Source organism: Zonotrichia albicollis, chromosome 4, assembly GCF_047830755.1.
Source record: "Zonotrichia albicollis isolate bZonAlb1 chromosome 4, bZonAlb1.hap1, whole genome shotgun sequence".
In the NCBI taxonomy this organism is placed as follows: domain Eukaryota; kingdom Metazoa; phylum Chordata; class Aves; order Passeriformes; family Passerellidae; genus Zonotrichia; species Zonotrichia albicollis.
In genome coordinates, this window is record NC_133822.1 from 14,952,306 (window position 1) to 14,978,853 (window position 26,548).

Consider the following 26,548-nt stretch of genomic DNA (forward strand, 5'->3'; position numbering starts at 1 on the left):
CTGAGTTTTAGGGAGGGTAGGTTTGTTTTCAAGACTGCCTTAATTAGCAGTGCAATGATGTAAATAGTTCCAAGAGCCACATCATCACTATTAAATAAAAAGGATCAGGAACTGGAAGTGCTCACTTTTTTTAAATATTTAAATTATGTTTAATGGAAATGTTAAAAAAAAAAGGCAGCAAATCATCCATTGCACAGGTGTTTTTTCTTAGGTATCATTTAATAATGAGATTTATACTCCACACTTCGATCTTGTCTCTCCTCCTGTAATTAAATGCTGTCAAAAGCAGTAGAGTCAGATGTCAGAGTTTTCAGAGTTACAAATTCAAGAATCTCTTCTTTGTTTTGACCTAGTAAATCAAATAGCGGTCTGTAAATGGAAAAAAAAAAAGTTTTGAATAAGTTATTTCAATTACTTAAAAGTGTCTCACTTAATGATCTGTAACAGAAAAAAGGTTTTATATATGTCATTTTAATTACTTCAAAGTATTTCAATTTGTGCACTAGTCACTTGTACAGCATATGCATTTTCTTGGACCTTAATACCAAAGACTGCTGTAGCTGCACAGAGTTAAACAGTTTCCAAGAGCAATAATGGTAAATCCCATACCCAGACTCTTTCTTTGACTTACACCCTCAAAGCCAGTTTCAATTCCAAGATGAACAGTCCTGGTTAATTCTGAGGTTCCAGTTTTGACCTAATACACATATGGTATCAAGTGATGGTAACTGTTCTGTTGTGGTAAAGAAAAACCCAAAATGTTCCTGGAAGAACAGTAACCTTTATTCTGGTTTGATGTCCTCCCAGTCCCCTTCTTGTTTAATTTTTCACAACACCTGTTTCTCAGAAAAGCCCTGGCAGCTTTCACTGCAATTGCCTTGGAGACTCCCAAGGGCAGGCATTCCTTGATTCACTGGAGTCTGGAAGTGTCACTTCACCATAGATGTCTCTCCAGGTGACACATTTCAGGATTTCTTGTATTGACAGTAACTGATAAACATCTCTGGTATAAACTATTGGTGCAGTTCAATACAGAAGTTTTTCACTGTGTAGTGTTTGTTTTCTTTTCTTTTTCCCCTCAATATTTGAATATATTCTAGCTCCATGTGAGGAGGATGATGTGGAGGATGAGCTGGGCACAGAGCCTGCAGACACAGAAGGGCAGGCAGGTGAAGAGGGAGACACGGGTGCAGAGCTGGACGATGGTAGGGTACCACTGTGCAGCCTTTAAACCTGTTGTGTGAACAGAATGTATTGGCAATGAACACTTTGCATGAGGGTACTTAAACCTGGTCTTATTTTTAGAGGTGTGGGAGTTTGTTTCAAATATCTGAGAGGGAGCCAGGAGTGAGGGACAAAAACAAAGAGAAGAACCTCAATGTCCTGGATTATGTAATGAATTTCTCATGTCCTCTCACCCCATGTCTTGTGTCTGTATTCAATACTAATCCTGATGAATAACAGAAATAGAATTAAATTTGTGAAAGGTCCATAATACTGTCAGAATGCTTTCTGTGCTATTGTAAAATTAACTGCATATGGCAGAAAACATGGAAAATTTTCCCAAGAACTGATAAGAGAAACTTCAGTTACTGATTTAACTCTTTGTACTAACAGTCCAATCATTTACTGCTTACATTTACTGCTTAAATGACTAATTATCACCAAAAAAGGAGTGAACATTTAAATGTTCTGGTTATGGAAATGGTTAGCACCATGTGAATAGAAAGCATTATGCCCTGATGGACTTGTATCCAAGTTCTCTTGGTTTTTTCCCTGCATGATCAGACATCGCCTCTGATGCAGAAGCGGAGTTTCGCTTACGTCAGAGTGGTGCAGAAGGGGCAGAGCTGAAAGTGTCTGAGGATGAAGAAGAAGAAGCAGAAGGTGCTTCTCACAGTGTGACAGAAGAAGGTAATCACTTTCTCTTTAGTGCGTGAATGATGTTAATTGCATTTGAGTGCACAGTTAGGAGAAGAGAGTCTCTTGGATTTGAACCACCTCACACTCTCAGTGGCAAGATCTGTGCTTGCATTAACATTTTGAGAAGAATGTTCTGAATCCATTAATTACAGCTTTGTAAAATGTGAGAATTGTTCTAACTCTTTTTTTCTTGTAAAAGTTACTATTAAAAAGCTTGTACCATTTTGGACATTTAAAAAATTTTATTGTGTTCCAGATGTCCAATCTAGAATTTGTAAAAAGCTGAGAAATTTGCCACTACTTGTTGTGTGTAACATTAAAAAAATGATAGAGTATTAATGGTTTGTGTATTTTTGGACCATTTTTCCTTTCCCTAGGTCCATGCAAGCCACCCACCCCTATCCAGCCCTCTAGTGAGAGTGTTCTTCCTCTGTCCCCAGCTGCTAGTCCCAAAGCAAAACAAGCAGAGGTAAGAAAGGGAGTCTTTGACATTTTCTACTTAGCACCTGTAGTTCAATAAAACAGTTTGTTGGATAAACTAATGAGGACTGACAGCAGGGGGCTCTCCTTCTTTTCTGACTCTAATATTTATGTTGATCTGGAAATCTGACTTCATTAGCCTTAAAATATAATGAATACTATCTGTTTTCCTATCTTCAGAGTGCAGTGACTATCACAGCCACACAAGTTCCCATCACAAAGCCCCAGACAGAATTATACAGGATATTTTAATCTCAGTGAGCAGCTAGCAACAGGTATATGTGATAAATGGAGGGGGCCATAAATAAGGTGTTTCCTGTTTATCCTGGTCTGGCTGTCTTCGATGTGCCAAAAACAGATTCTGTGCAACTGCAATTGAAAATTACAATAGTAACCAAAGCAGTGCTTCTTTGTTCCAGAGCTGGGCATACTTCAGCTTAAGGAAGTGAGGCATGTCCGTGTTGTACTGTCGTGTTGTCAGCTTGCAAGTGTACTGCAGTGTGTAAGAGCTGGAAGTACATGACCCTTACAATGTTCAATTCAGATTTTCCCTTCTAATTGTTTTTGTTTTGTTTTGGTTTTTTTTTTTTTAAGGAATTGCTAAAACAATGTCTTGGACAGCTTTGGCATAGACCAGTTTACTTTTACAGTGGGCTGAGTCTGGTTTGCTGACAGCAATTGCTGACAGCATTCACTTTCTATTAAAATAAAGCTTGTTTTTTTGATGGCCATCTAATGATTCTCTCCGACATAGTTTTTGTTTAGCAGGCAGACTTTGGGACATTAAATTAGTATTTTGATACTTGGATGGTTTCCTTATCTAGCTCTGTTAAAAGCAAAAAAAAAAAAAAAAGGAATTGTATTCTCATGTGCTCAGTGACTATTATCATTCCCCTTTTTCATTTTTCTCTAGGAGGTAGAAGATCCCCTGGCTGAAACGAGCCGTGCAATAAAATCCCCAGAGCCACGCTTTTTTCCTGAGCCTTTCATTCTTGAGGAAAGACCAAAGGATGAAATTCCCAAAGACAGGAAAGTTAAGAGCCCCTTGGTGCCACCATCTCCAGTGCTGTCCCAGCCAGTTGCATCACCAGAAGCCATTGCACCCCCATCACTCACAGAGTCCCAGCCAGGAGCACCAGCACTGGCCTCACCCCCAGCATCTGCTCAAATGCCTATCTGTTCCCAGCCTTTGCCTTCTGCTGAAACATCCATTCCATCCCCAGTGGAGCCTCCAGTATGTTTCCAACCTGTCCCAGCCTTAACATCTACTCCTTTAGCCAAATTGGCCCTTAGGGGCCAGGATGGTGAGGTGGAAAAGCTGGGGAGCCCCACTACTGCAGAAGAAGCCCTGAAGCGGAGCAGCCTCGTGGAAGAGTTCTGGATGAAGAGTGCTGAAATCCGACGGAGCTTGGGACTCACCCCCGTGGACAGAAACAAACGCTCAGAGAGCAACTTCACTGTGTCTGCTCTGGAAGCAACTCCTCAGAAGACTTTCAATAGCAGGAATATTTCAGGGGATGAAAGGATCCATCCTGTGAAACCCCAGCCTGCCCCAAGAAGGCAGGGACTATCCAAGTTAGAAAATGAGCAGATTTCTCTGCTCACTCCAAAATCTCCGTCAGAAAAAGAGCTAAAGATTTCCAGTGAAGTACGGGGAGATGTGTCCAGCAGCTCTGGGCTTGGCCTTCAGGAGAGCTCATCTAACATGAGAACCATGGCTAGCCAGAGCTTCAACACTTCCGACTCCACCATGCTAACTCCCCCGTCAAGCCCGCCCCCACCACCTCCTCAGAACGAGGAGCCGGCCACGCTGCGCAGGAAGAGGTACCAGGCACTGTGGCAGAATGAGGTGGAAGCCAGGTCACCTCCAACACCAGCATCAACCCCTCCTGCTCCCCGGCACCAGGAGCCAGCCCCTCCTGCCAAGGAGCCCCTCCCGGCCAAGAGGGACGAGGTGCGGAAGTCGTTCGCGGAGAGCGTGGATGAAATCCCGTTTGCTGATGACGTGGAGGACACGTACGATGACAGGACAGAGGACTCCAGCCTTCACGAGAGGTTCTTTACACCTCCTACCAGCAGGCCAAGGCCAGAGAAACCACATCTTTTGCCCTTGGTCAAAGAGAATGGTGGTCCACCCTCCATGGAAGGAGGGGTTCACCACAAGAAGAGAATGTTCCCTGACATTTCTGTGGAGGCCAAGGAGCTTGCTGAAGAAAGAATGAGAGCCAGAGAGAAGTCTGTCAAGAGCCCAGCACTACGAGATGCCATGGCTAAACAGCTGTGTAAGATGAAAGATATGGAGATGACTGCTGCTCCAGCTGCTGGTGGGGCCACAAGGGCACGAAAGGCATCTTCCATGCCCTTGAAGACCAAAGAGTTGTTTTATGAGTCTCCTAAACATTTGGCCTTGAAATTAGCAGAGGGATCCTCACGAAAACATCATTCTGCTACGGAGAAGTACTCCACTCCTCCTGCTGACATGGCTGGGCCTGAAGGGTCTGTCAGCTCTTCAGAAGGCTCCAGTGGGAAGAGTAAGAAGAGAAGTTCCCTCTTCTCCCCTCGTAAGAACAAAAAGGAGAAGAAATCCAAAAACGATAGCAGACTTTCTGACAAATCTAGTGGTGGGACAGAGGAAGCAACAAAGCCTAGGTCCTTATGGAAGTCTGTTTTCTCTGGCTATAAGAAAGACAAGAAGAAAAAGGCTGATGAGAAATCTTGCCCAAGTACCCCCTCAAGTAATGCCACAGTGGATTCTGGCAAGCACAAACCCTCTGCTCCACTGATTACAGCTGCAGGTATAACAGATAAGTGCCTGTGCACTGTGCACTTCTCCTGCTTTTCCGAGGTGTCCTTGAAAGTAGTTTTGGTTTGCTTTGTTGTTCAGCTACTGTGCTGAATGCTGCTGCTCCCAGTGTCAGATGGGCAGAGTGGGGTAAGTGCTAGGGACTGAATTTGTGTTTCTGCATATTTACAGAGTCCACTGAAAAAAAAAATGGAATTCTAACTAAAGTCTTAATTCTCAGTATGTACAAGGTACATCTGTTTTATGTCTTAGATTTGCGAAATAAGCATAATTTGTTGGAATTTGTGACATTTCATCCCTACTTCAAACCTTATTTTCATCTTTTCTTTGTCTGATCTCTCTTCTTTCTTTCCACCTGGCTCCACAGAAGCTGAAGACTGCAGAGATGCTGTTATTTCTGTAATCTGGTGGCTGTCTGCTGATCTCTGAAGGAGGCAGTTGGCAGCCTCCTATAAATCTTTCACATGCCCACCAGTTGCAGGCAGAGATGTTTAATGGCAACTTGGGATACAGTAAAGAAGTTACCCATAAATGTGATTAAAAGCAAACATGTTACATTTCTCTGGCATATACAAACAGCCAAAATAGAGCCAGCTGCTGTCATTCCAAGTGCTGTATCTATCCTAAGAGCATTGATACAACACAAAAAGAGAGCCATGACCATTATTTCTGACAACATTTGGAGGAAGTGATGCACTCTTAGAACAGCTCAGACTCATGCTGGTCATTTTGTGGAGCAGGTTTCTTTGATCCCTTCCAGGCAAAACAATGGACACTGACATGAAAGGACTGAGTATTTTTGGTGCTCAACTAAACAACCTACAGCTGAGCTCAAAGAGTTCACAGAAAGGATTGTTAGCACTTCTCTAATTTCCCCTTTTTATGCCCAATTTGGCAGATCTACAGCTCCGTCAGCACCTGAGTTTCTCAGAGGACTCCGACCTCTCCAGTGACGACATTCTGGAACGCTCCTCCCAGAAATCCAAACGAGAGGTATGTAGGTGGGAAATGCATTTTAGATGGGTCTAGCACCAGCCAGATCACAGACTCAGAGAATCACATCAGAAACCTAGGTGATAATTGCTGCTGTTTTTACTCTTTCTCCCAAGGAGCAGGTTTTCCTGTAAGGCAACTGAACTGTCCTATCTAAAATAAGATGGTTTCACTTGTTTCCATGATTACAAGCTGCTCTGCTCTGTTATTGTAAGAAGGATCCATTGTCTCACTCTCCCATTACTTTACTGGGCACTAAAAGGAAACAGCCTGTAATCTCCTGGGTATTCCTTTTTCCCCTTTTTAAAAATGGGATTTTGTTTCCCCTTTTCTAGTCGGTGGGCGCTCCACCATACTGCCACAACTTCTCAAATATGATGGAGAGTGGCTTAGGCCCTTTCTCTGCCAGTTCCCTCAGAACTTGTGCACCTGTAGGTACCTTAGGTGTTCTCAAATGTGACTTTCTCCTGCATGGGCAGTTCTTTGTTCTCCCAGCCCCTTCTGTGACTGGGATGCTGTGCCTGGAGCCACTTACTGGTGAAAATCAAGGCAAAGTTAGAGCAGCTGAGCCTTTTCCATATCCTGGATAACCAGGTTCCCAATTTCCTTCTGGAGAGGGCCCATGTTTCCCCTAGTCTTCCTTTATCACTGACATACCTACTGAACCTTTCCTTGTTGCCATTGATGTCCCTGGACAGATTTAATTCTGTCAGAGCCTTAGCTTTCCTAACCTGATCCCTGGCTGCATGGAGAATTTCTCTGTGTTCCCCCCAGGCTACCTGCCCTTGCTTCTACCCTCTGTAGACTTCTTGTTTCTGTTTGAGTTTGTCCAGGAGCCCCTTGTTGATCCACACAGACCTCCCAGCATTTTTTGCCTCTTTGTTAGGATGCATTACTCCTGAGGTTGGAGGAAGCAATCCTTGAATGTTAACCAGCTTTCCTGGGCCCCTCCTCTTTCCAGGGGTTTATCCCATGGCATTCCACTAAGCAGATCCGTGAAGAAGCCAAAGTCTGCTCTCCTGAAGTCCAGGGTAGGGAGCTTGCTGTGCACCCTCCCTACTGGCATAAGGATCTAGTATAAGAATTTTGCTTAATTGCACACATTTATATGTGGAAAATGTATAGTGAAAGCAAAGTTTCAAATCTAGTTTTTTTAAATTATTTGATTTATTTTTAGAATGTCACTATTAATGCAAAAACAAAGGAATAATTTAAGGAACTGTTTGATCATAGTAATGAAGAATCCTGCTTTCATTCCTGAGAGCCTCTAAGCTCTGCTAGACAGAATTGGCAAGGTTTGGAGGAATTTGTAGAGGTTTTATTGACCCCGCAGAACACTAAGGCTCTTCTGGTACACCAAAATGAAAACTGTGTTCCCACTGTTCTTTCCTGGTGGTGCCTGGTACACATGTTAAAAAAGCTCAAGAAGAAAAGAGCCTCTGGGAGGGAAATGCCACAGGCACAGTGGCCTGTGCCTCCTGTCCCAAACCTGTCATCCCACGTGCGCAAATCAGTCTCAGGTGCCAAGCTGACCCTTGGCTGAGATGGCAAAGGTGTGGAAGTACTGCAAATTGAAGTGCCACATGAAATGCTTTCTAACTATATATGGTATAATGAACTAGAATAGCTAATGAATGAATTTAAGGCTGGTGGAAGAAATTGATGAACTAAATAGGAATTTTCTGTATTTACTTATCTCTCTTTTAATCTCTTTCCCTAGTTGGTCTAGATCTCATCTGAGAGGAAGATTATTTTGTTTTTCTTTTATTCCCTTTTTTCTTTCCCCCTTCCATTCCCCCTTGCATGCCCTCAAGGCGTTTCATGAGAAATTCTGCATTTTCCAAGAGATGCAGAAGAATGAGGTACCTGGGGCCAGCAGAGGACAGATACCCAATACCTGGGGTTCAGATAAGAGTTACAGAGTTTTTGCTCTGCCTTGATGGTCATTTTTTTCCTATGCTGGGATACTTAGATTTAAAATGGCTTTTGCAGAAAGACAGATCACATCTCTGAGCACAGGAGGGGATGATGTGTGACAGTTGCAGATGTCTGGAATCCTCATACTGAAAATATCTCACAAGCTCTGTCAAGGTGGTAGTGTCTCGTCTTCACTCAGTTGCTGAAGTTACATTAAGAATTTATTTACTCAGCATCTGTTCTCTTAAGAAACAGTTTTGAGAATATATTTATTTAGAGGATATGGGTCTGAAAGCTTGACTTACCTCATTTTGTTGCATCCTATCCAAGGATGTAGAATATACATGCAAAGACTGGAATGCCTTGCTGTCAAAAGAAATGTAACCAAACTTCGAGTCTAACCAAGCTGGGTTTGTACTGGTTTGGGGTGGGAGTTGAATTTTTTAAGTTATAACCTGCCTGCTACTTTATATGGGTAAGAGCTGACTTACTATTTGCTACTTAACTTTTATGTGAACCCCTTCTCCAAAGTGAAATCCTGTTTGTGCTGCTTTTTTGGTAACGTAGTGAGCTTGCTTCCCAGACAGCCTGCTCTGTTTAGCCTGCTCTTTGTGATCAGCAGTGAATTAATTCAGTGTTGTTTAATGTGGTGTCTCTCAAGAGAAGCATCTTGTAAAGAATTCCTGACGTGAGCGCCCCGTGGGTGTTGTGTTTGTAGGTGTATTGTCACCATGTGTGTGTTTGTCACTGTTCCTGTACAGTTATGGTGTTGTGCTCAGGTGTTCACCACCACAGGTAGCTTGCTTTTTCCTGGAGCCTGCAAACATGCTGATGTTGTTCTCTGGCTTCTCGTTTGTGACTGGTTTTAGTTAATTAAATGTGAGAGTGCAAAATGCTGTCTGTTTGCCCAGAGTGGCACAATGCCTTCTGGACTTCATGGACCTGAAAAGGGAAATTTACCTCCCTTCTTAGCAAATAAAGCTAAGTGCTTCACTTGCCTTATATTTGAGTACAGGGTAGCATAGAATGTCCTTGGCTAGGGTAAGTAGTGATTTCCCCCTCCTTTTCCTGCTCCTTTCCCTCTCAGATTTTAGCTCCTCAAGATCTTTGGAGGCTCTCCTTTTAGACAAGGAAGTTCCACTACTGCAGGACACATAACCCACTCTGAGCCCATCTGGTGTCTCTTAGTTCATAAAGCAGTGAATAAGTTATGATGTTGGTTAAATGTCAATTATAATTTCTATGAAATGGAGACAGTTTAAAACTGTGGAATAAACACAACTCCTGGGAGAGACTGTAAATCAGCATGTAAATGGAGAGTTGTGTGACAGAGTAATACATGGTTGGCCAAGCCAGTTCAAACCAAATATGTTCCAGAAATAAGCCATTATTCAAAATCTTAAGCCAGAATTTCATTCTCATACAGGTAAACAAAGGCCAAATAATTCCTCTAGAAAAAGGTATTTCCTAGTTGACTGTGTCTTCAAGGAGGCTGACAAAACAAATTGCCTTCAGGAAAGTGCTAGAAACTTGATTTTGTGGCCAGAAGTTCCATTGTGCTCCATCAGTCTGGGTCACGTTCAGCATTTGCACAATTTCCTTTCATGTAAAAACCACTTTGTTTTATTACTGTGCATCTGTTTTCAATGTTGAACTGATTTTGCTTCATTTTGTGCATTTTTTTTTATTTTTCTCCCTTTACCATTCCCCCTTTAAAGTCGATCTATGTACCACACGCCTTGGCATTCAAGAGATCATACTCGTCAAAGGTAGTGTCTCCCTTCCCACTAGTTGGCCATTGTTGCATTGCATGTCCCCCTGTACATTAACCCATTGAATCCATAGCTCCAACCACATGTGCACTAACATCAACACTGACTGTGCATGCCTCAGATGTTAGCAGACATGGGCAGCAAATTCTTTGTAGAGGATGTCTCCCAAAAATGCATTGAGCTCTGAAATGTCTGGTTGGAATGCATGCATTTATCAGTGCATCACTGTGCAGTGATGTGGATTGTCTGTGAGCTGCAGAACAAATTGGTTTTCAAGGTATTTAAATATGTTTGTATATTCTTCTTTTTTAATGCTTCGAATGTGAGTTCAAATGAATCACCACATTTCAATCAGCAGCTTTCAAAATTGCTGAGTTGGCTCAAATCTTAGTCAAATTCTGTATCAAGCTAAAATCAAGGCAGAAGTTGCTGCTTTCTGAAATTCTTATTATCTTGTCTTTGCAGTCACAACAGTGTTACATGGGATAGAAAGTTCATGTGCTCTGTCTCCTCACCTTTTAATTTGAGTACCATCGTGGATTTGTGTTTTCAAAAAAGAACAAGTAACGTGTGAGCTTTTGGAAGCTTTAATAGTGGTGCTTGCCAATGACCTACCTGAGGGATTTTTAATTAAGCTGTGATGCTACCTTAAACTCTGTTCACTGAGAACCATCAACAGAGGTAGACTGAGCAATGTGGCAGCACAATAACTAAATCAAGCAAATTTCAGAGTGGTCTGACTTAGCATTTTGTTCTTGAAGTTGACTGTCCATGGACATCTCTTTCCAGAAGTGGAAGACACATGTTTACAGCAGCCCCTTAAAGCTTACATACATGTACATGAGAAAAGAGGCTTTTTCTTCACTGTAGTTTACTTAGTGCAGTTGTCAAGTTTTTTTTGACACTCTTAAATCTCTTTGAGAGAAAGCCTTTCTAGGCCATGATATATCCAACTAGTGTATCTGGTGAGATCCTAAACCAAATTTCAGTAATGTTAGAAAGACATATTTTTGAACTAGTTTCACTGACAGAAAATAAGAGGAAATACCCTTTTATTTCTATAAACATAGCTTTTCCCCTTTTGGATGGCTTCTGGTGGTGTAATATTCTACATTAGTCTGTAGTAATTTCTTAGCTTACACTGCTGTAACTGTTCATTTAGACAAGCCTTTATCCTCTAATTAAAATGAAATCAAGGGGACTCCTGTCAAGATGAACCCTCTACATGGCACTCATTGATTGTCTAAATCCATTTGGCTAAATTTATTGAAAAATGAAAATTACTGAGAATAAAAACTGATTTGATCTTTGGGAGAGGTTTCATATAGCAGTGGAAGGCAGGGGTGGGATGTCATATAAAATCACAGCTTTGCAGCTGGCTTCAATGCTTCTTCACTCCTGATTTGATCCTGAAATTGTTGCTCACGGCACTGTGAACACCTTTGCCTACAGAAGCTTGACTTTTGACACAGCCATGGCAAAGAAAGAACACCTCCCTTCTGAGATTTTTTGAGGAGAAAATGGTCATCCCTGCCCTCATATCCCTGAGCTTGTAAATAAGATCTGCTGCTGTTTTTCCTTCCTTCAGAGGGCCTACACAGAGGAGGAGCTGAACGCCAAGCTGACGCGGCGAGTACAGAAAGCTGCCCGCAGACAAGCCAAGCAAGAGGAGCTAAAGAGGTTACACAGAGCTCAGGTAGCGTCTCACAAGCCTCTTGTCATGGCACACAGACAGCTCTGTGTGACAGCACCCTGATCCTGACATTTCTCTGAGGGTATCAGAACAGAATCCTCTCTTTCTACATGAGCGCTCCTGCTCCCTCTTTCAAATTTCATGTCATGCCACAGAGAAGTGAAGGATGGCTGAAACCTATCATGAGAGTTTTACAGTGAGAAAAATAATGCCCATAGCACCTTTCTAGCAACCATCATGCACTGAATGGAGCAGTGATACTCACATAATGCCTGATGGAGCTGCACCTATCATTGCTTTGCTAGGGTATGCTGGTGGGTGATGTGTTATCAAATTAACCTTTATTACCAGAAAGTCTGCTGGAAAACTGCTAAAAGCATCTACAGGTGATGGCATTTGTAAAAGACTCAAGGCAGAGGCTCAGCTGTCTGAGTAGCATCACCTTTCAATTCAATGTTCAGGTGATAGGAGTTGTAGGAAATAAATGAATATCAAGGTGTTTGCAAATTTAAGAGTTAAGATACAACGGGGTGGGGAGGGTGCTGTCACTGCAATCTTTGATGCTTGCTGTTGGAGCAGTATTGAATGTAGGGAGTCCCCAATGTGTCGAATGATTGGGATCTGACTCTATTGATTCAGAAGGCTGAACAATTGCTTTATTAAAACTATACTATATTACATTAATACTATATTATAACTATACTAAAGAAAAACCCATGACTGTCTCTAGACAGCTAGGACACAGCTTTGACCCAACAGGCCAAGGAATCAAAATAATCCCTAGTAGAATCTAATTGATAAATCACTTCATGTAAATAATCTTCCTAACACATTCTACATGTGCAAAAATAACAGGAGCAGCAAGTAGAGATAAGAATTGTTTTCTCTTTCTCTGATGTTCCTTGCTGCACTTCCCAGGAAATAGCCTTGGGAAGTTATTCCTGCCTGCTCTCTATGAAGAGAGCTGTGGCTACAAAGCAGGGTGTTGTTGACTACAAGTATTTGTTTCTGAAAAGGCAAATCTGACTGAAATCTCTTAGTTCTGGATGTGTGCTGCAGACAGAGCAGGAGGATTGCTTTGGTGAGGTTCTGCTCCATTCCTCTCTGAACAGATTATCCAGCGGCAGTTGGAACAAGTGGAAGAGAAGCAGAGGCAACTCGAGGAGAGAGGAGTTGCTGTGGAGAAGGCCCTTCGAGGAGAAGCAGGTATCCATCACAACTTGGTTTGGTTATCCATGTTTTCTTCCCAAGTGCTTGTGCAGTAATCCGTAGCTGTTTGGATTTTAGAGGCAATTGGATCATTATAGCCTTGAGACTGATCCCAGTGTGAATCCCTTCTCCCTTTTCTGCTATCTTTTTGAGGCCTTGTTTTTCCTGTGTTTCTTCTAATTCTGGGACTTCCCTCTTGGCAGAGACTTAGATCATTTACCTTTGCCTGAGGTGTAGGAGGTAATTCTCCAGCTACTACTAATGGCTGTTTGTGCATACTACTGGATCCTACAGCTGGAAAATTGCAGGGATTTTGCAGCTGCCATTCACACAGAGTTGTCACAGTGAGACAACCCTGTTTGTATGTTAAGGAAATAATTGTGGAATGGTGTGTGCTTTCTCTATTGTGTTGGATTATCAAGGTAGTGTCCTTACAAGGGACCATCACAGAACATCTTCCTCACTGCACAGCCCAGCACACTGGCTACTTCTGACAAAGTTGTGCAGAGCAGAAATGCACATGTGTACTGAAAGGTATCCATGTCAAGCTGTTAAAACAAATGCTGTGTGTACTTGAAATTAAATTAAATGAGTATAATCTGATCTGGCAAGCATATCAGTGGAGGACTACCTGGTTCAGATAATGCTGATAGTAGTATAATGATTTGGGAAAAAACTCCTCAATTTGCAAGGAGTCAAATATCCAACAGGCAAATGCAGTGTGTGTGTACCTGACAAGGCCAGGATGATGTAGCTGATCACAAGGGTCAGAGTTCAGAAATGACAACAGTGGAACTGATGTTTGGAAAATGTTTGGTTGTTGCTTGAAGAGCCACATCTATGCCTCCGAAGATGGAGCTTGATTAAGCAGTGAGGGTGCACCAGAGAAGAATTCTGTTGTGGCTTCCTGCCAGTTACTGCTCAGCCAGAATTAGCCATGTCTGGTGCTCCACAAGGGTGTGCCAAAGAAGCTGGACTGAGTGCTCAGCAAAGCAAATAGGTACTACAAGTGTGAAGAACAGTCTTGAGGACTTCAGTATGATCAGACTGTCTTTATTCGTTTGTGAGATCAAAAATAGGCTTGTGCAAATGCCTGTCTTTGAGGGGCTGCCCCCTTCCTTATGCTGTGTGTTCCTGTGCAGCCTCACTCTGTTCTCTGGCCTGCCAGTGACTGGACTTACTAAAACCACCTCCATTGTTTCTAATGGTTCTTTTCATTTTGCTTCTTTTCATCTGGAAGTCCAAATAATCTTGATTAATGAGCTGCTGAATTACTTTCATGTAAACATGCCAGCACAAGTGAGAAATCTTAGCAGCTGAGAGAATATTATTCATTATAGAGTTTTCTTACTGATGAATCATAGAATGCCTAAAACACATTCAGAGAGGACAGAGTAAGAATTACAATTTTGTATGAGACACTGCAGAATTTGGATAAATAGCTTCTCACTCCCAGCACTCCCAAATAGGAGCAGTCTTAGATGATCTTGTGTATTTGTGAATTTCCTAGAAGAACTGTGAAATTGTGGGTCCTGCTTTGCAAAAGGGGTCTCTCTTCTTCAGGAAGTCCCTAGGCTATGCTTTGCTCTTGCAAAATATTTCTATCAACAGGTCATATGTTTGCAAAAGTTTAACTCTGACATAAAGATTTCACCATCCTAAATTCTTCCCCCTAATTCAGGGGATTACCCAGAAACACACAGTTGAAGTGGGGAAAAAAGAGCATGTTCTAATCTGTGTTGACTGAAACACAAGATTATTAATCAATTCCATGCTTCACCTCTCTAGGTCCTCTTGCATGGCCATAGAATCATTTAAGTTGGAAAAGACCTCTAAGATCATGAATCCAGCAATTAATCCAGCACTGCCAAGCCCACCATTAAACTACGTCCCTAAAAGGCCACATCCAGGGTGGGGGCTCCCCCACTGCCCTGGGCAACCTGTTCCAGGGCTTGACAAACCTTTCCATGAAGAAATGTTTCCTAATATCCAATCTAAACCTCCCCTGGCACAACTTGAGGTGATTTCTCTCGTTGTGTTACTTGGGAGAAGAGACAACCCCCCACCTGGCTCCAGCCTCCTTTCAGGAAGTTGTAGAGAGCAATAAGGTTTCCCCTCAGCTTCTTCTTTTCTAGACATTTTACATGTTTGCAATAAAAATAACTGAATTCCTTCTTTTTGAGATCTGTGGTATCACATTCCATAAAGTTATTTCTGCCTGCAATATCCACTAATTATTCAAGAGGGAAGTATCATTTTTCTGTCATCTGCATTGTGACCTAACAGTGGCCACTACATCAGCAAGGACTTTGTGTAAAGGTGTGGAGTCATGCTCCTGTCTCTGATCAGTCCCTCCCCTAAGGAAACCATGAAAACAAAAGTTCAAAAAGGGAAAGGCAGTGTGTAAAGTGGTGTTGCTATCTAAAACCAAAAAAATCTCTTTATAAGGTTGTACAAGGAGAAAAAATGGGGGAGTTTGGGAGATGTGTCTGCTGTGCACTTACTTCTTCCCCATAAATAGAGAAGGATTGCAGTAGAGCATCCAAATATGGCTCTTCCATAGGCAGCAGTATTGACTGTTCCAGGACAATGTATTAGGCTCTGTAATGAGTGGGATTTTTAGGTTCCTTCCATGCAGGGAAAGAAAAAACCACTTATTGATCAGCATTTAAATATGGAGTTCTGGGTAATGTTAATAGTAGTTTCTTACTACTTAAAAATCCAGACAGAAGAAACACAATTCAGTAACTTGCAATGATTCTTTTCTTCTTCTATTATAGAAAAAGACAAGACCATCTGAACTAGTTCTCTATGTAGTTTAGCATCTTCTAACTATTGCTTCTTAGTCATCTTTCCATCTTGCAAATTTTTCTTTTGTAGAGGTCTTCTACTAACTTTAATTCCTCAAATTTCTCACATCGGGACCACTTTCCATTTTTAGAAAAAAGCATTTTTCAGTTCAACTGGTAAAAGCAAAAACCAGTTCTATAGATAAAAATGTATTTATTTAGAATAATTGTTTCTACTTTCTATCCATTTAGCATCATCCTTAATATGTTATTGGCAAGTAACTTATACTGAGAAGATTGATAATCAGTTTTTCACAGTGATGGCCTGCTGTTTTCCTGAGAGATTACAGCTTTTGATCTTAGCAATAGATACAGGCAGCTCAATATTCTTTCCAGGAATTTCACACATTGTCTGCTATTTGTCAAGGTGGAATATTTATAGGGTCATACTTGCTCTTCAACTAATCAAACTCAGAAACATTTTGGAGGTCACCATCAACTTTAATTCTGACAAAATAATTGTGCCTTCTTGGCTACTTTCTTTTCTTTTTTAAAATTAGCTCCGCCTCAGGCATGGCACAGTTGCTCTTCCATTCTTTCAGAAGCTGAATGCTCAATGTAAGGTTTAGTTTCTGATTCAGAAAATCTCCCAAGCTATGATTACTTTATTGCCTTAATGTGTTCTCTGTGATTATCTTTGATAGCTGCATTCAGAGCAAGAATGAATGCTTAGGAGGGTAAGCTCTATTTTGAGTGGCAGTGTAAGCTCTGCTTCAGAGAAAGGTACAGGTGGTCTGAGCTACTGTCATCCCTTGTTTTCCTTCCCTCCCTGCCCCCTTCCTATTGCATCATGAATGAAGAATTTTCTCAGTTTTCTGTGGTGTCCTTAGGGACACCCTGAATGAGTTAATTAATGTAATAAAATATGAGTAATGCAGCAGTACTTTGTATTAGAGTGCATTTGCATATTTGTGTATTTGTATTCTAGTGCATTCGCCTGTTTGGACATGCTAATGACTTGGATTTCCTCTGTGAATTTTTTTTGTCAATCATGAACTTAAAAATATGTCAAATCAGAAATTTCCTGAACCTTTCTTTTATTCCCTCTAGCATAAAGCTTGATAGTCATTTTTAAGAGTTTGGAAAACATCTCCTGTCAGATCAATTCTGAAAAGTTTAAGAGCCACCTCTTTACATCAAATGAATCATATGCAGTGAGAAATGTTGCTCTCAGTACTTCCATCTGTCTCCTCCCAGCAAAATGTTCCACAGTGCTAGACTCATGGTGCCCCTGTCTCTAGCAGCTGTGGGAATGCACATCTCTGTCCTGAAAACCCTGGCACAGAGACTGCATCAGCAGGAGCACACAATCCCATCTTCCTACACCTGAGTGTTTGCCATCCGTGTCAGCACTCAGTGCCTCACCTGTGTGCCACACTCCATCCTCCACTCACTCACCTCCAGAAAATCAACCCTTACACCTTTCCTGCAGCTGTCCTAAGAAATTACAGTTCCCTTCTGACACATTGCTCAGCTCCAAAGCAACAGGATTAATTCTGCTTTTCTCAGCAAGAGCAGGAGAGACATCAGTGTCAGGTACTGCTGCAAACCGAAATAGGTGAAGTGTCTCTGTGTAAACTTCTTCATTTTCCCCTTGGAAGTCCAGCCTGCCTTCTGGAAATTTTCTCTTCATCTTCCCAATGTCTATGTGATATATTTATGTGTGTGTGTGTACATATATGTATAAATACAGAGAAAGAGAGAGATACAGTGTTAGTTTATATATGTGTGTGCCCATGTGTGTAGCTGCCTGTCTCTTCTTTGCCCTTTTTTTGTTTCTATGTCTTTCTCATATATTGCTTTGATGGTATGGCACTAGGGTGGGTGTCTGACTCAATAACTCTGTCTTCACCAATTCCTTGTTGTAGACTATTGGGGAGAGTCTTATTACAGTGACCTCATCGACTTGCATCTGGGTGGTATGTATGGCTGAACCTCCTGCTGACACTAACCCTGCTGACACTCCTCCCCACCCTCCCTTCACCTACTTCTCCCATCCTTGGCTCACAAACAAGAAGAAACAGCCCTTGCACATGACTGATGATAGCAGAACCCCTTTTCCAGCTCAGGAACAGGAGATCCTGGCATGTTCCACAAAACATGTGTAAGGCTCCCTCTTCTATTTTTCACAGTGCTGATTTTTTGTAAATTTGCTTAGTCTTTTCACTCCAGCCACCTTCCCTGTGAGCAGTGGAAGGTCGTTCTGTTTTTTTTGCTTCTCCTTTGAGAAGTCCAACTCTATCACTGAAGTATTCTTTAGGAAAGTATTTTAAGGGGGGCAGCAGAACAAACAGCACTGTCAAGGATTAGTCATGCTGTTGCCTCAGTCTTGCCCTTCCGAGGCTTGTTTTTTCCTTCCGGAATAGCCAGAGTGTGTTGTTGATCTAAGAAAACAAAAATGCTCCCTCAAGGGACTTTGAAAACATTTGCAGATGGCACATATGTCTTCTTTCTTGTTTTGTCTTACTGCAAGGTTAAAAAAGAATTTGCTGTAAAGAGTTCCAGTAATTTTTTGCTGGAATCCGGTTTGCATCACTCCACAGCTATTAAGCCTCTTGCTATGCTATTGTTTAATACCCCATTTAGTGCTAAACACACATTGCAGTGTTTAGTTCTCATTTTCACTTAAGAATCTGGTCATCGCTCTATACCATGGTTCTGCCCTTGCTTTAATTAATGTTACTTCCTGAGTCCCTTAGTAGGAGATTAACTTTTGGGTTGCAAATGACATTTGATTAGCCTTTGCCTACCTTGAAAATTACAATTTCCTTTGCTAGTTTAACCACCCAAAATCTGTTCTTATGAAGTGAACACGTCTGTATGTTAGCAGATCCAATAGAAAGCAAACTCTGCTCAGTTGCCTTGTTATCTGAGGGTCTCATTTAGTTTATCTTTCAGAGTAGGAAGTTGCTTGATCTTGTGTTTTTTTGAGGGACTGCATGGCAGACCAGCTCTACAGAGGGAAAGACCTACACGCTCTAGGCCTGATCCAGGACACATCCCTGGAAATCTTCCCTGATTTCATTGTGTTCTGTATTTGATCCTTTAAATATAATCTTGCCCAGTTTTTTAACAGCCATTTTTTCTCCTGCTCCAGGGAGGCTGTCCCACTTAGTATCTACCTGTACCTACCCGTTGTGAATTATTCATGGCACAATAGACTTTATTGAACAACATCCACCTGAGTTCAGAATATCCATCCAAGTGCAAGTTTCAGAATGGAAGACTTTCTTCCTTAGATCTGACTTGTTGCCCAGTTCCCCTGTGCTAATTTTGATGTGATAGTCCTCTGCTAGCCCTGTGCTTCATTCACGGTTCAGTCCTTCGGGCTTTATTTCCTGCAGAGAAACTTTGAAATCCTCTTCCCCTGTATCCACCAGGGCTGGCCCATACTCACGATGTGCATAGAGTAGGAGCTGTAAAAGGGTTGATGCTGAATCACACTTAACAAACCCTTATCCCTGTTTAATGCTATCTGCACTACACCTCTCCCTCCTCCTGCCTTGCTCCTAATGCCTCTTTAGAGACAGCCATCCCATCCAAAACACTAATAGTGGCTTTAAGAAAAGCAAAACAGTCTTCACTTAAAGGGACACTGTCACTCAAAAAAATTCATTGTGCTGCAAAAAAATCTTCATTGGAAATGGAATTTGTTTATCTCTTTGCGCGTTTGCTCTTTCGTTTCTCTGAGCTCCGTCACCTCAGAGTGGTCATTTTTGAACAGGCTGCTTTATTTATGTGGTGACTCAGTCACTTGGACTTCCAACAGTCAGAGGCAATATTCATGGTTATTTTCAAAACAGTTGATACATCTGAAAACTCTATCAAATTTCTGCTTGTCTCAAAACCACTGTTTTCAAAACAAATTTTAAAGAAACTATATTGGGCAGTATCCCTTTAAATGCAATGAGCCAGTATAGCCTGGAGTATGTGGCTTTGTAGTATTATTTTGTTGCCTCCATGTAATTTTCTTTATATTTGCTTTTGGGGCTGCCAGAACACTTTTGCCAGAAGGGATACATTGCTCTGGTGAACTTGTCAGCTCAAGTGGTAGATACAGAGCTCAGCTTCAAGATTAACATGTCTGGCTAGAGAGCCATTAAAATCCCTGGAGGTTCTGCTGAGCCCTGCAGGCAGCTTGGATGCTGCACAGTTAATTATTCTATTGACAACCCATGTCTCTGAGGTGTGGGCATGGCTCCGGTCAATAGAATATTAACAAAATTCTAGAATATTAACAAAAATTGCAAAGCACTCTGGAAAGTTATCTGTAAACTGGTAATATTTAGTTGTTACAGATTGCACAACTTCTGCAAGGGGAGTGGTAACTTCTGACATCCTGGTCAACTTCCAGTGTGTAGGGATTACAGATTGCTATCTTAACTAGTTCTGTTGCTGTGCTCAGATGTCATAATCCTCTCTTCCTGTTCTGAAATGTTTTGTACCGTTGCTGTAACGCAGATGTTTCATTTCATGCTACAGATGGTCACATTTCAATTCTGAGTAATTACTCCTGTGTGTATATTGTATGCATGTGTGGTTAAAAGAACATGACAAAGGTTGCAAAGTCAACTGAAATTAAGACTTTATATTATATTGATATATCAACAGACTTATAACCTCCAGATCCACCACAGAGAGCTGTATCATGTCCTTATGGAATAATTGGTAGCAGCACTAGGTTGTCATCTTCTGGGTAGATCCTTATGGAGAGGAAATGGGGCACAATCAGTGGATTTTATAGATGTTTGTTGGCGGCTATGGAATAGTGAGACTTGAAAATATGGATTCTGAGCCAGACAGTGGAAAGATGCATTGGTCTGGTGGATATATAGTCTTTGTCCTTTTGTTCCTTCTTTTGAGATAGTCCTTGTCCTGATCCTGTCTTACTTCATCCACAGCTCCTTACCCCACTTCCATTTTTATTTTTAGGCATTTGACTTTAATCCTGCCTTCTTGACAAAGAAATCCTGGCATTCCACCCTTCAGCCATCCTATTCCTCTCCACTAGCTATTCCTGGTCTCGTCTTCCCACTGACACAGTCTGAATCCCAGCCTTTGGACTTCCAAAATTTTGGGACTCTGCTTCCTCTTCTGCCCAACATTATTTGTCTGTGGACAAATAAATTTTAGGTCCTGCCTTCTTCTCAAATCTGCCTTCTCCTTTTATCCCTTACCCTTTTTTCCCTCTCTTTTGTCAGTTCTCCATTAGTCACCTTGCTTTTTTAGTCCCAGCCTCAACTCCTCCTAACCCAGTAGCTCCTTGTCTGCCTCTGGAAAGTACCTCCATGGTTTCCTCTGTCATCAAGTCAGCAGTTTCATTTTCCTTGCACCCACAGGAAATCATTAAATAAACAGCCACACACTCCCATCATGCTTTTTTTCTTGGCTAGAGGATGCCAAGAGAGGCAAGAAGGATGTAGGGAAGAGAGCTGGTATGTTTGATAGAGTTGATTTCATTCACACACTTTCACTTCTTGACAAGGGCCTTATGACATCAGGTAAACAGGTCGGGGAAGTGCAATTGTTTGGATTTTTTTTTTTTAAATCTTTGTACTCTATTTAAAGCACACTCTACAACAACTTCACCTTTTTTTAAACTTATTTAAAACATTTGAGCTTACTATGTCCATTAAAGTCTTGCAGGTCTAACTCTGCAAGGCTGGAGCCTGATATATTCAAGCGGGATCAGTCCTATTTCTTGTGATTGGCAAACACAGCTCTTCTGAAAGGGGAATGGAGTTGTAAGATAAACATTGTTTTTGCAGTCTGCAGCCGTTTTTGACTCTGAAGTGAATTGGTAACTTGTTTTCTTTGCTGTAAATTTTGAGCAGGAAAGAGCACTTGATAAGCAGAACTTGTTAAGTACCAGTACTTGTTAGACAATTTACCTGCTTTTTTCTGCACACAAAAACAACAGTCTTGGGAGACAGGGGCAGTGCAGGACTGCATTCATTCTGAGTGCATTCTGAAGTGCCTCAAGGTCTAGTAGAATCAGAACACTTCTCTGGAGTCATTTGTGTGTGTGTTCTGCTCCAACCACTGCTTTCCCCATTTTTTCCCTTCCCTTGCCTGCCTTTCCCCCACCCCTTTTTGCTGGATAAATAAAAGTGGTTCAGTTTGCATGACAATCTGGTTCTCTGTGAGTTTTCCCCAGGTTTCTTTTAGTGACTGTACTATAGAGGATATTGAGTTTGACCCAGATTTAATAAACTGTGATGTGCTTTTGGGACATTTGCCAAAATCCTTGCTCTCAGCCTGCAGTTCTGTGGATGCTGTTCTGCAAGAGTTGGCTTTCTGTATCTCTGGTTTTTAACAACACTGCTGTTGAACAACTTCACCAAATAGTAAAGTTAGAATGTTTTTTTTTCAGTACTTGGGCTTCTGATCATAACCTGATCTTCTTAAGGGTGGAAAAGAGTACATGTACTATGATCAGTGCCCTTTCACTTACTGATCCCCTTTGGACTGATCCATATTTTAAGCACTGATTTAAAATCAGAGCTTTCAGTACTCCTGATAAATAAAGGGATGGCGTTTGTTAGCAGAATAATTTCCCAAAGTGTCATGCTTGTAACTTGTGAGGGCAAGTTCCACAGAACTGAGATTGGCCTCAGAGCTGGGGTTTTCTGTCCATTGTTGTTGTTTTCCAAATCACTGTGATTAGTCAACAATATAGAAATCAAAGGCTTTGGATGCAAAGTTTGCAAATTATGTGATCCCACTTGTTCAGTGGTATATCTGTTCAAGTAAATTTAACTTGCAGTGACTCACCACTTCTCAGAAATCATCACAGCTCTTATATCAAAAAACTGAGGCAAACAGTGAAGGGGATCAGTGTGAGCTGCAGCTTGGGATAAAGGGTTCTGCCACCCCAGACTCTGTGCAGTGCTTTTTCATCCTGATCATTTTGACCACTGGGCTTGTGATTGTGAAGAAGTGTTATGGAGCTAGAGAGGAAAAGGACAAAACCAAACTGAAGAATTCCTCTTTAATCAACAGGTAAATAAAGAGTGAAAAAGAATGCAACAGTCCAATGTAGCTTCTGTAACAAGGAACAGTGTGCAGTGAAAATGAACATAGTGGCTATACAATTTCTGGTCCTTATTTTGAAGAGGCTTTGAAGCTATGGTATTTATTTTTCACCTGGCTCTTGGTTTCCACCACTGTAGCAAAGTCTGCAGTCTCTCAAAAGTACTGTGACAAACAAGGTCATTCTTGTGGCTTTTTTACACAGAAGCAAAGTAATTCCAGTCACTTTATTGATGGGATGTGTCTGGTGTGCAAGGCAGAGCTTCTGCATCTTGAGAATGTTCAGTGTGCTTAGGAACTCCTTTTCTTAATAAGCTGCAGCTCCTGCCTCCAAACCATGCTCTGGCTTGGCAGCAGCTTGGACTGCTTTGCAAGGCTTTGCACAAAAGAAGAGTTGGCTTGTGGCACTGAAAGGGAGCAACTCGTGACTAACATTAGTCTGTTGGCAGCTTTCTGCCTCTGGTGAAAAAAATGGGAATTTTCTGTCCAGAGGCTATAGCCACACCTTACGTGCTGGCAGCACAGGACCCGAAGAAGGGGAGATTACAGAAATGGTTCTTCTCTTGCCCTTCAGCTCCTTCCAAACAAACTGCTTCTGTGGGTGTTGCTGCTGTCAGAACTTCTCCATGTTGTGGGTGAATACATGTGTCAGTATATTTTTGGTGGTGAAGGAGATTTAAACAGAAAGGGAGGTTAGGTTGTTGAGGTTTTTCTAATTTGCACAACAAATGGGTTTTACTCTATCTGGCCCTGGCTCCACATCCAGAAAAAATGTCTTGCAGTGATGATCCTATTTGTAATTTAATGAGACTGGGAGGTGGTGATTTCTCTTCTCTAAACAATGCAATAATATTAATATGTATAACAATACTATTTACTGTAGGATTAGTAATGGCTTTTGGAGTAATAGGCCATAAAATAAGCTTTAGAGAACCATGGGAAGTAAGCTTTCAGGTTGCACTTTGTTCTTGCTGTTAAGGATCCTCCAATACGTAAGGAAGACTTTCTAAAGCATTGCTAATCATCCTACTTTGGACAGAAATTGTTTCCAAAGTAATTGCAATGATCATAACCTGTATTCACCAATTTAATTAACTGTAATTTACATCTGGAGTAGCTGGAAAGGATCTTAATTGCAAAGGTTATGTTTATTATCTTACTGAAAAAACATGTTGACTTTTCTAGTAGCAGGGCTAGTGTAGATACCGTGGACTTTGTAACTTGATTCAAGGACAAATTTTCTTTAGACAAGAGTGGGAAGATAACTAAGAGCAGGGGAGGAAAGTGCAGTTGTGGGGAGTGAGCTCTGCATTGGTCAGGTGCTGTGTGATCCCTGGGGCTTTTTACTGGAGACCAAAGCTGGGATCCTCTCCTAGTATCAGACCACTTGCTTGCTGTTGACAAAGCTAGCAGTGTGTGGCCATTTCACAATGAGATAAATGACATTTTCACGTACTGGGTATTTCTTTTCAGCTCAAATATGGAAACTGGAAGTTCCTCACCAAGTCCCTATGTTCATGGCTTGAAATGTATCAAATCCCCCCAGCCCCCAGTTCTGAATTAAATCTCAAGCCCTGAAAGAAGTGGATTTTTTCCATAGTTAAATATCCATCTCCCTGGCCACCCTCAAAACAGTGGTTAGACCAAGTTAGAGTATTAAAGCTTTTAGCTTATAGAATTAATTTGAATAAGATAGTATGGGAAATAAAAAATATTTAACAAGTATCATGCACTAAATGCTCTGCTTTGTATGGAAGCATATTCTTCACCATACCTTTGTGGTTTGGAGTTTTTCTTGTTTGTTTTTCTTTTGTAACCTGATCTGTGAAATGGCAGTTGTAGGAAAAAAAGCCTTAGTATTTTTCTATTTTAAATGCAGAAGTTGGAAAATTCAGAACAGCTGTAATTAATGTTCTGGTACTTTCTCAATGTTGTTGGTACAATGCTTTATTTGTAACTGTCCTATGGCCAGCTGTGGCATCTCTCCTGTTGTTGCCCCTTCCTGCTTCCAGTGCAGAGTTTTCTTCTTCTGAGAAAGCCCTGCTGCTCAGTCACAGGCTTTGAAGCTGGTGTGCTCTCCCTCTTGCTCCAGTGTGTCATCCATGTGCTGGTCTAGTTCTGTGATGGTCCCTTCTAAAGCCTTCCCAGTCCACTGGTACTCTAATTTTGTAGAGCTTTCTGTGAACCACAAACATCAAACTCTGCTGACTTCTCCAAAATGAGTGTTATTCTTACCATACTGTTGTTGTGGAGTTTATGCCTTTTCCCAACACAGAAATGCCTCCTCTTTATAAATGCAGTTGTGCCCTGAGCCCAGTAAGTGTTCCATTCTGGCAGCTCTGATGTTTCAGAGTTCATCATTGCCCTGGTGCACGTTCTCCTGTAACTATTAGTGACATTGGTTACTGCCTGCTGTTTATCTCTGTAATGTTAAGTACCACTGAAAAGCAAATTTTTGGTGTTAAAGAGGCTGAACCTTTTGAGAGATGACAAATGCTTGTCCTCCACTGGCTGATGGAAAAGATGATAAAGATTCAGTAAGTCACTGGTCCTAACAGGACTTGTAAGCTTTAAAATGCTTTGTGGAATGAGAATGCCAAGGGAGAGCTTTAAATTTCCTGGTTTAACTCTGCACAGTCCTCAGTTGGTCATGGCCCCTGCAGACCCTGATGTGAACCACTTTATCTGTGTAAAAGCCTTTTCCTCCCTAAGCACAGCAATCTGGTGGGGTACCTGTGTACTCACCATACTTGACACAGCATACCCTGGCAGGCTGGTTCCATGGTAATCAGATTCTCCCTGTGGTGTTTCCTGTCTGAAGACATTCTATTCCATTTGCAAAGGACACTTTTACCATCAGTGGATGCTGCCACGGTGATAAGAGCATGGTCCTGATAGAGCTGAAGGTAGGGTGGCTGCTTACAGCTGGTGAGAATTACTGTAACCCTGCTTGAAATCTGACATTTATCAGCAGAAGTTAAATATATGTCTCTACTCCTCCTGACATCTGGGTCACAAAGCTTTTGGTTAAAGACCTTGCACCTGAAAACTGTACATCAGGAAAAGTGCAGTAACAGTAACCTCCTGCCTGGTGTTTGTACAGCTCAGTAAGAGTTCACCAGTACCTCAGTCTACCTCTTACCTGTTATCTGTGCTTATTAGGGACATTATTCATCTGTAGACTGTATCCCTTGTTTCTGCTTCTCCATTTCTTGTACTTTTCTTTTCTTTTTCTTCTTGTGTTTCCTTTCTTTCTCACTCTTATGCTTTTTGTCCTTTGCTTGTCTTTTATTTCACCCCTTTCCTCCTCTTCCGTTCCACTTCCAACTTCCTCTTCCTCTCCTGCCTCTTCCTCTTCCTCGTTTGGTCCTATTGAAGTTGAGCCCAATGGCGGGACACCACGTCGTAGACCTCTCTCCTTCTGCCCTTGCTGTGCCCATGAAGGTAACGTAACCTCACACCCCCCTGTCCTCCTGCCCACAGCTGGGTTCTCATAGCAGCACTAGTCAGCTAGTGACCACAGGGCCCCCAGCCCTTTTCTTGCTGTGTCCCCGAGCCAGCCTTGTCTGTAGCTACCTGGTAACCAGCTTCTCTGAGCCTGTGGCAAGCTGTTAAAGGTACAGTATCCCTTTTGCTAGTTCCAGCTGTGCAACAGAGGGTGCAGTGACTGGGAGGGGCAATGGGCAGCAGCTGTGGGACCAGAAGTGTCACACACTAAAGTTTCTATTTTCATTTGGTGGCTTCAATTACTCTATTCCTCCTGAAACATGTTTGGAAGGTGGGATAAGGGAATGACAATCTGTTTCCTTAAATACAGCTTTTTAATTAGCATATAGGGATTAAAGGAATACTGTGTCTTTATAAGGACTGATTTGAA

At 41.8% G+C, this 26,548-nt stretch overlaps 1 protein-coding gene across 19 annotated transcripts in view; it reads left to right on the forward strand.

Annotated features, from left to right (window-relative positions):
• MICAL3 (microtubule associated monooxygenase, calponin and LIM domain containing 3) overlaps positions 1-26,548 on the forward strand; it is a 173,231-nt gene that overhangs the window by 138,628 nt on the left and 8,055 nt on the right. For 13 of the 19 annotated variants that reach the window (XM_074538878.1, XM_074538877.1, XM_074538876.1 and 10 more), the window contains 9 exons: positions 1,101-1,205; positions 1,789-1,914; positions 2,301-2,392; positions 3,317-5,198; positions 6,105-6,199; positions 9,835-9,885; positions 11,477-11,584; positions 12,694-12,787; positions 26,050-26,115. In XM_074538878.1, coding sequence (XP_074394979.1) covers positions 1,101-1,205; positions 1,789-1,914; positions 2,301-2,392; positions 3,317-5,198; positions 6,105-6,199; positions 9,835-9,885; positions 11,477-11,584; positions 12,694-12,787; positions 26,050-26,115 — 2,619 coding nt within the window. Of the gene's footprint in view, positions 1-1,100; positions 1,206-1,788; positions 1,915-2,300; positions 2,393-3,316; positions 5,199-6,104; positions 6,200-9,834; positions 9,886-11,476; positions 11,585-12,693; positions 12,788-17,507; positions 17,559-26,049; positions 26,116-26,548 lie in introns of all 19 variants that reach the window. The other 6 variants (XM_074538887.1, XM_074538891.1, XM_074538896.1 and 3 more) reach the window with 5 other exon arrangements.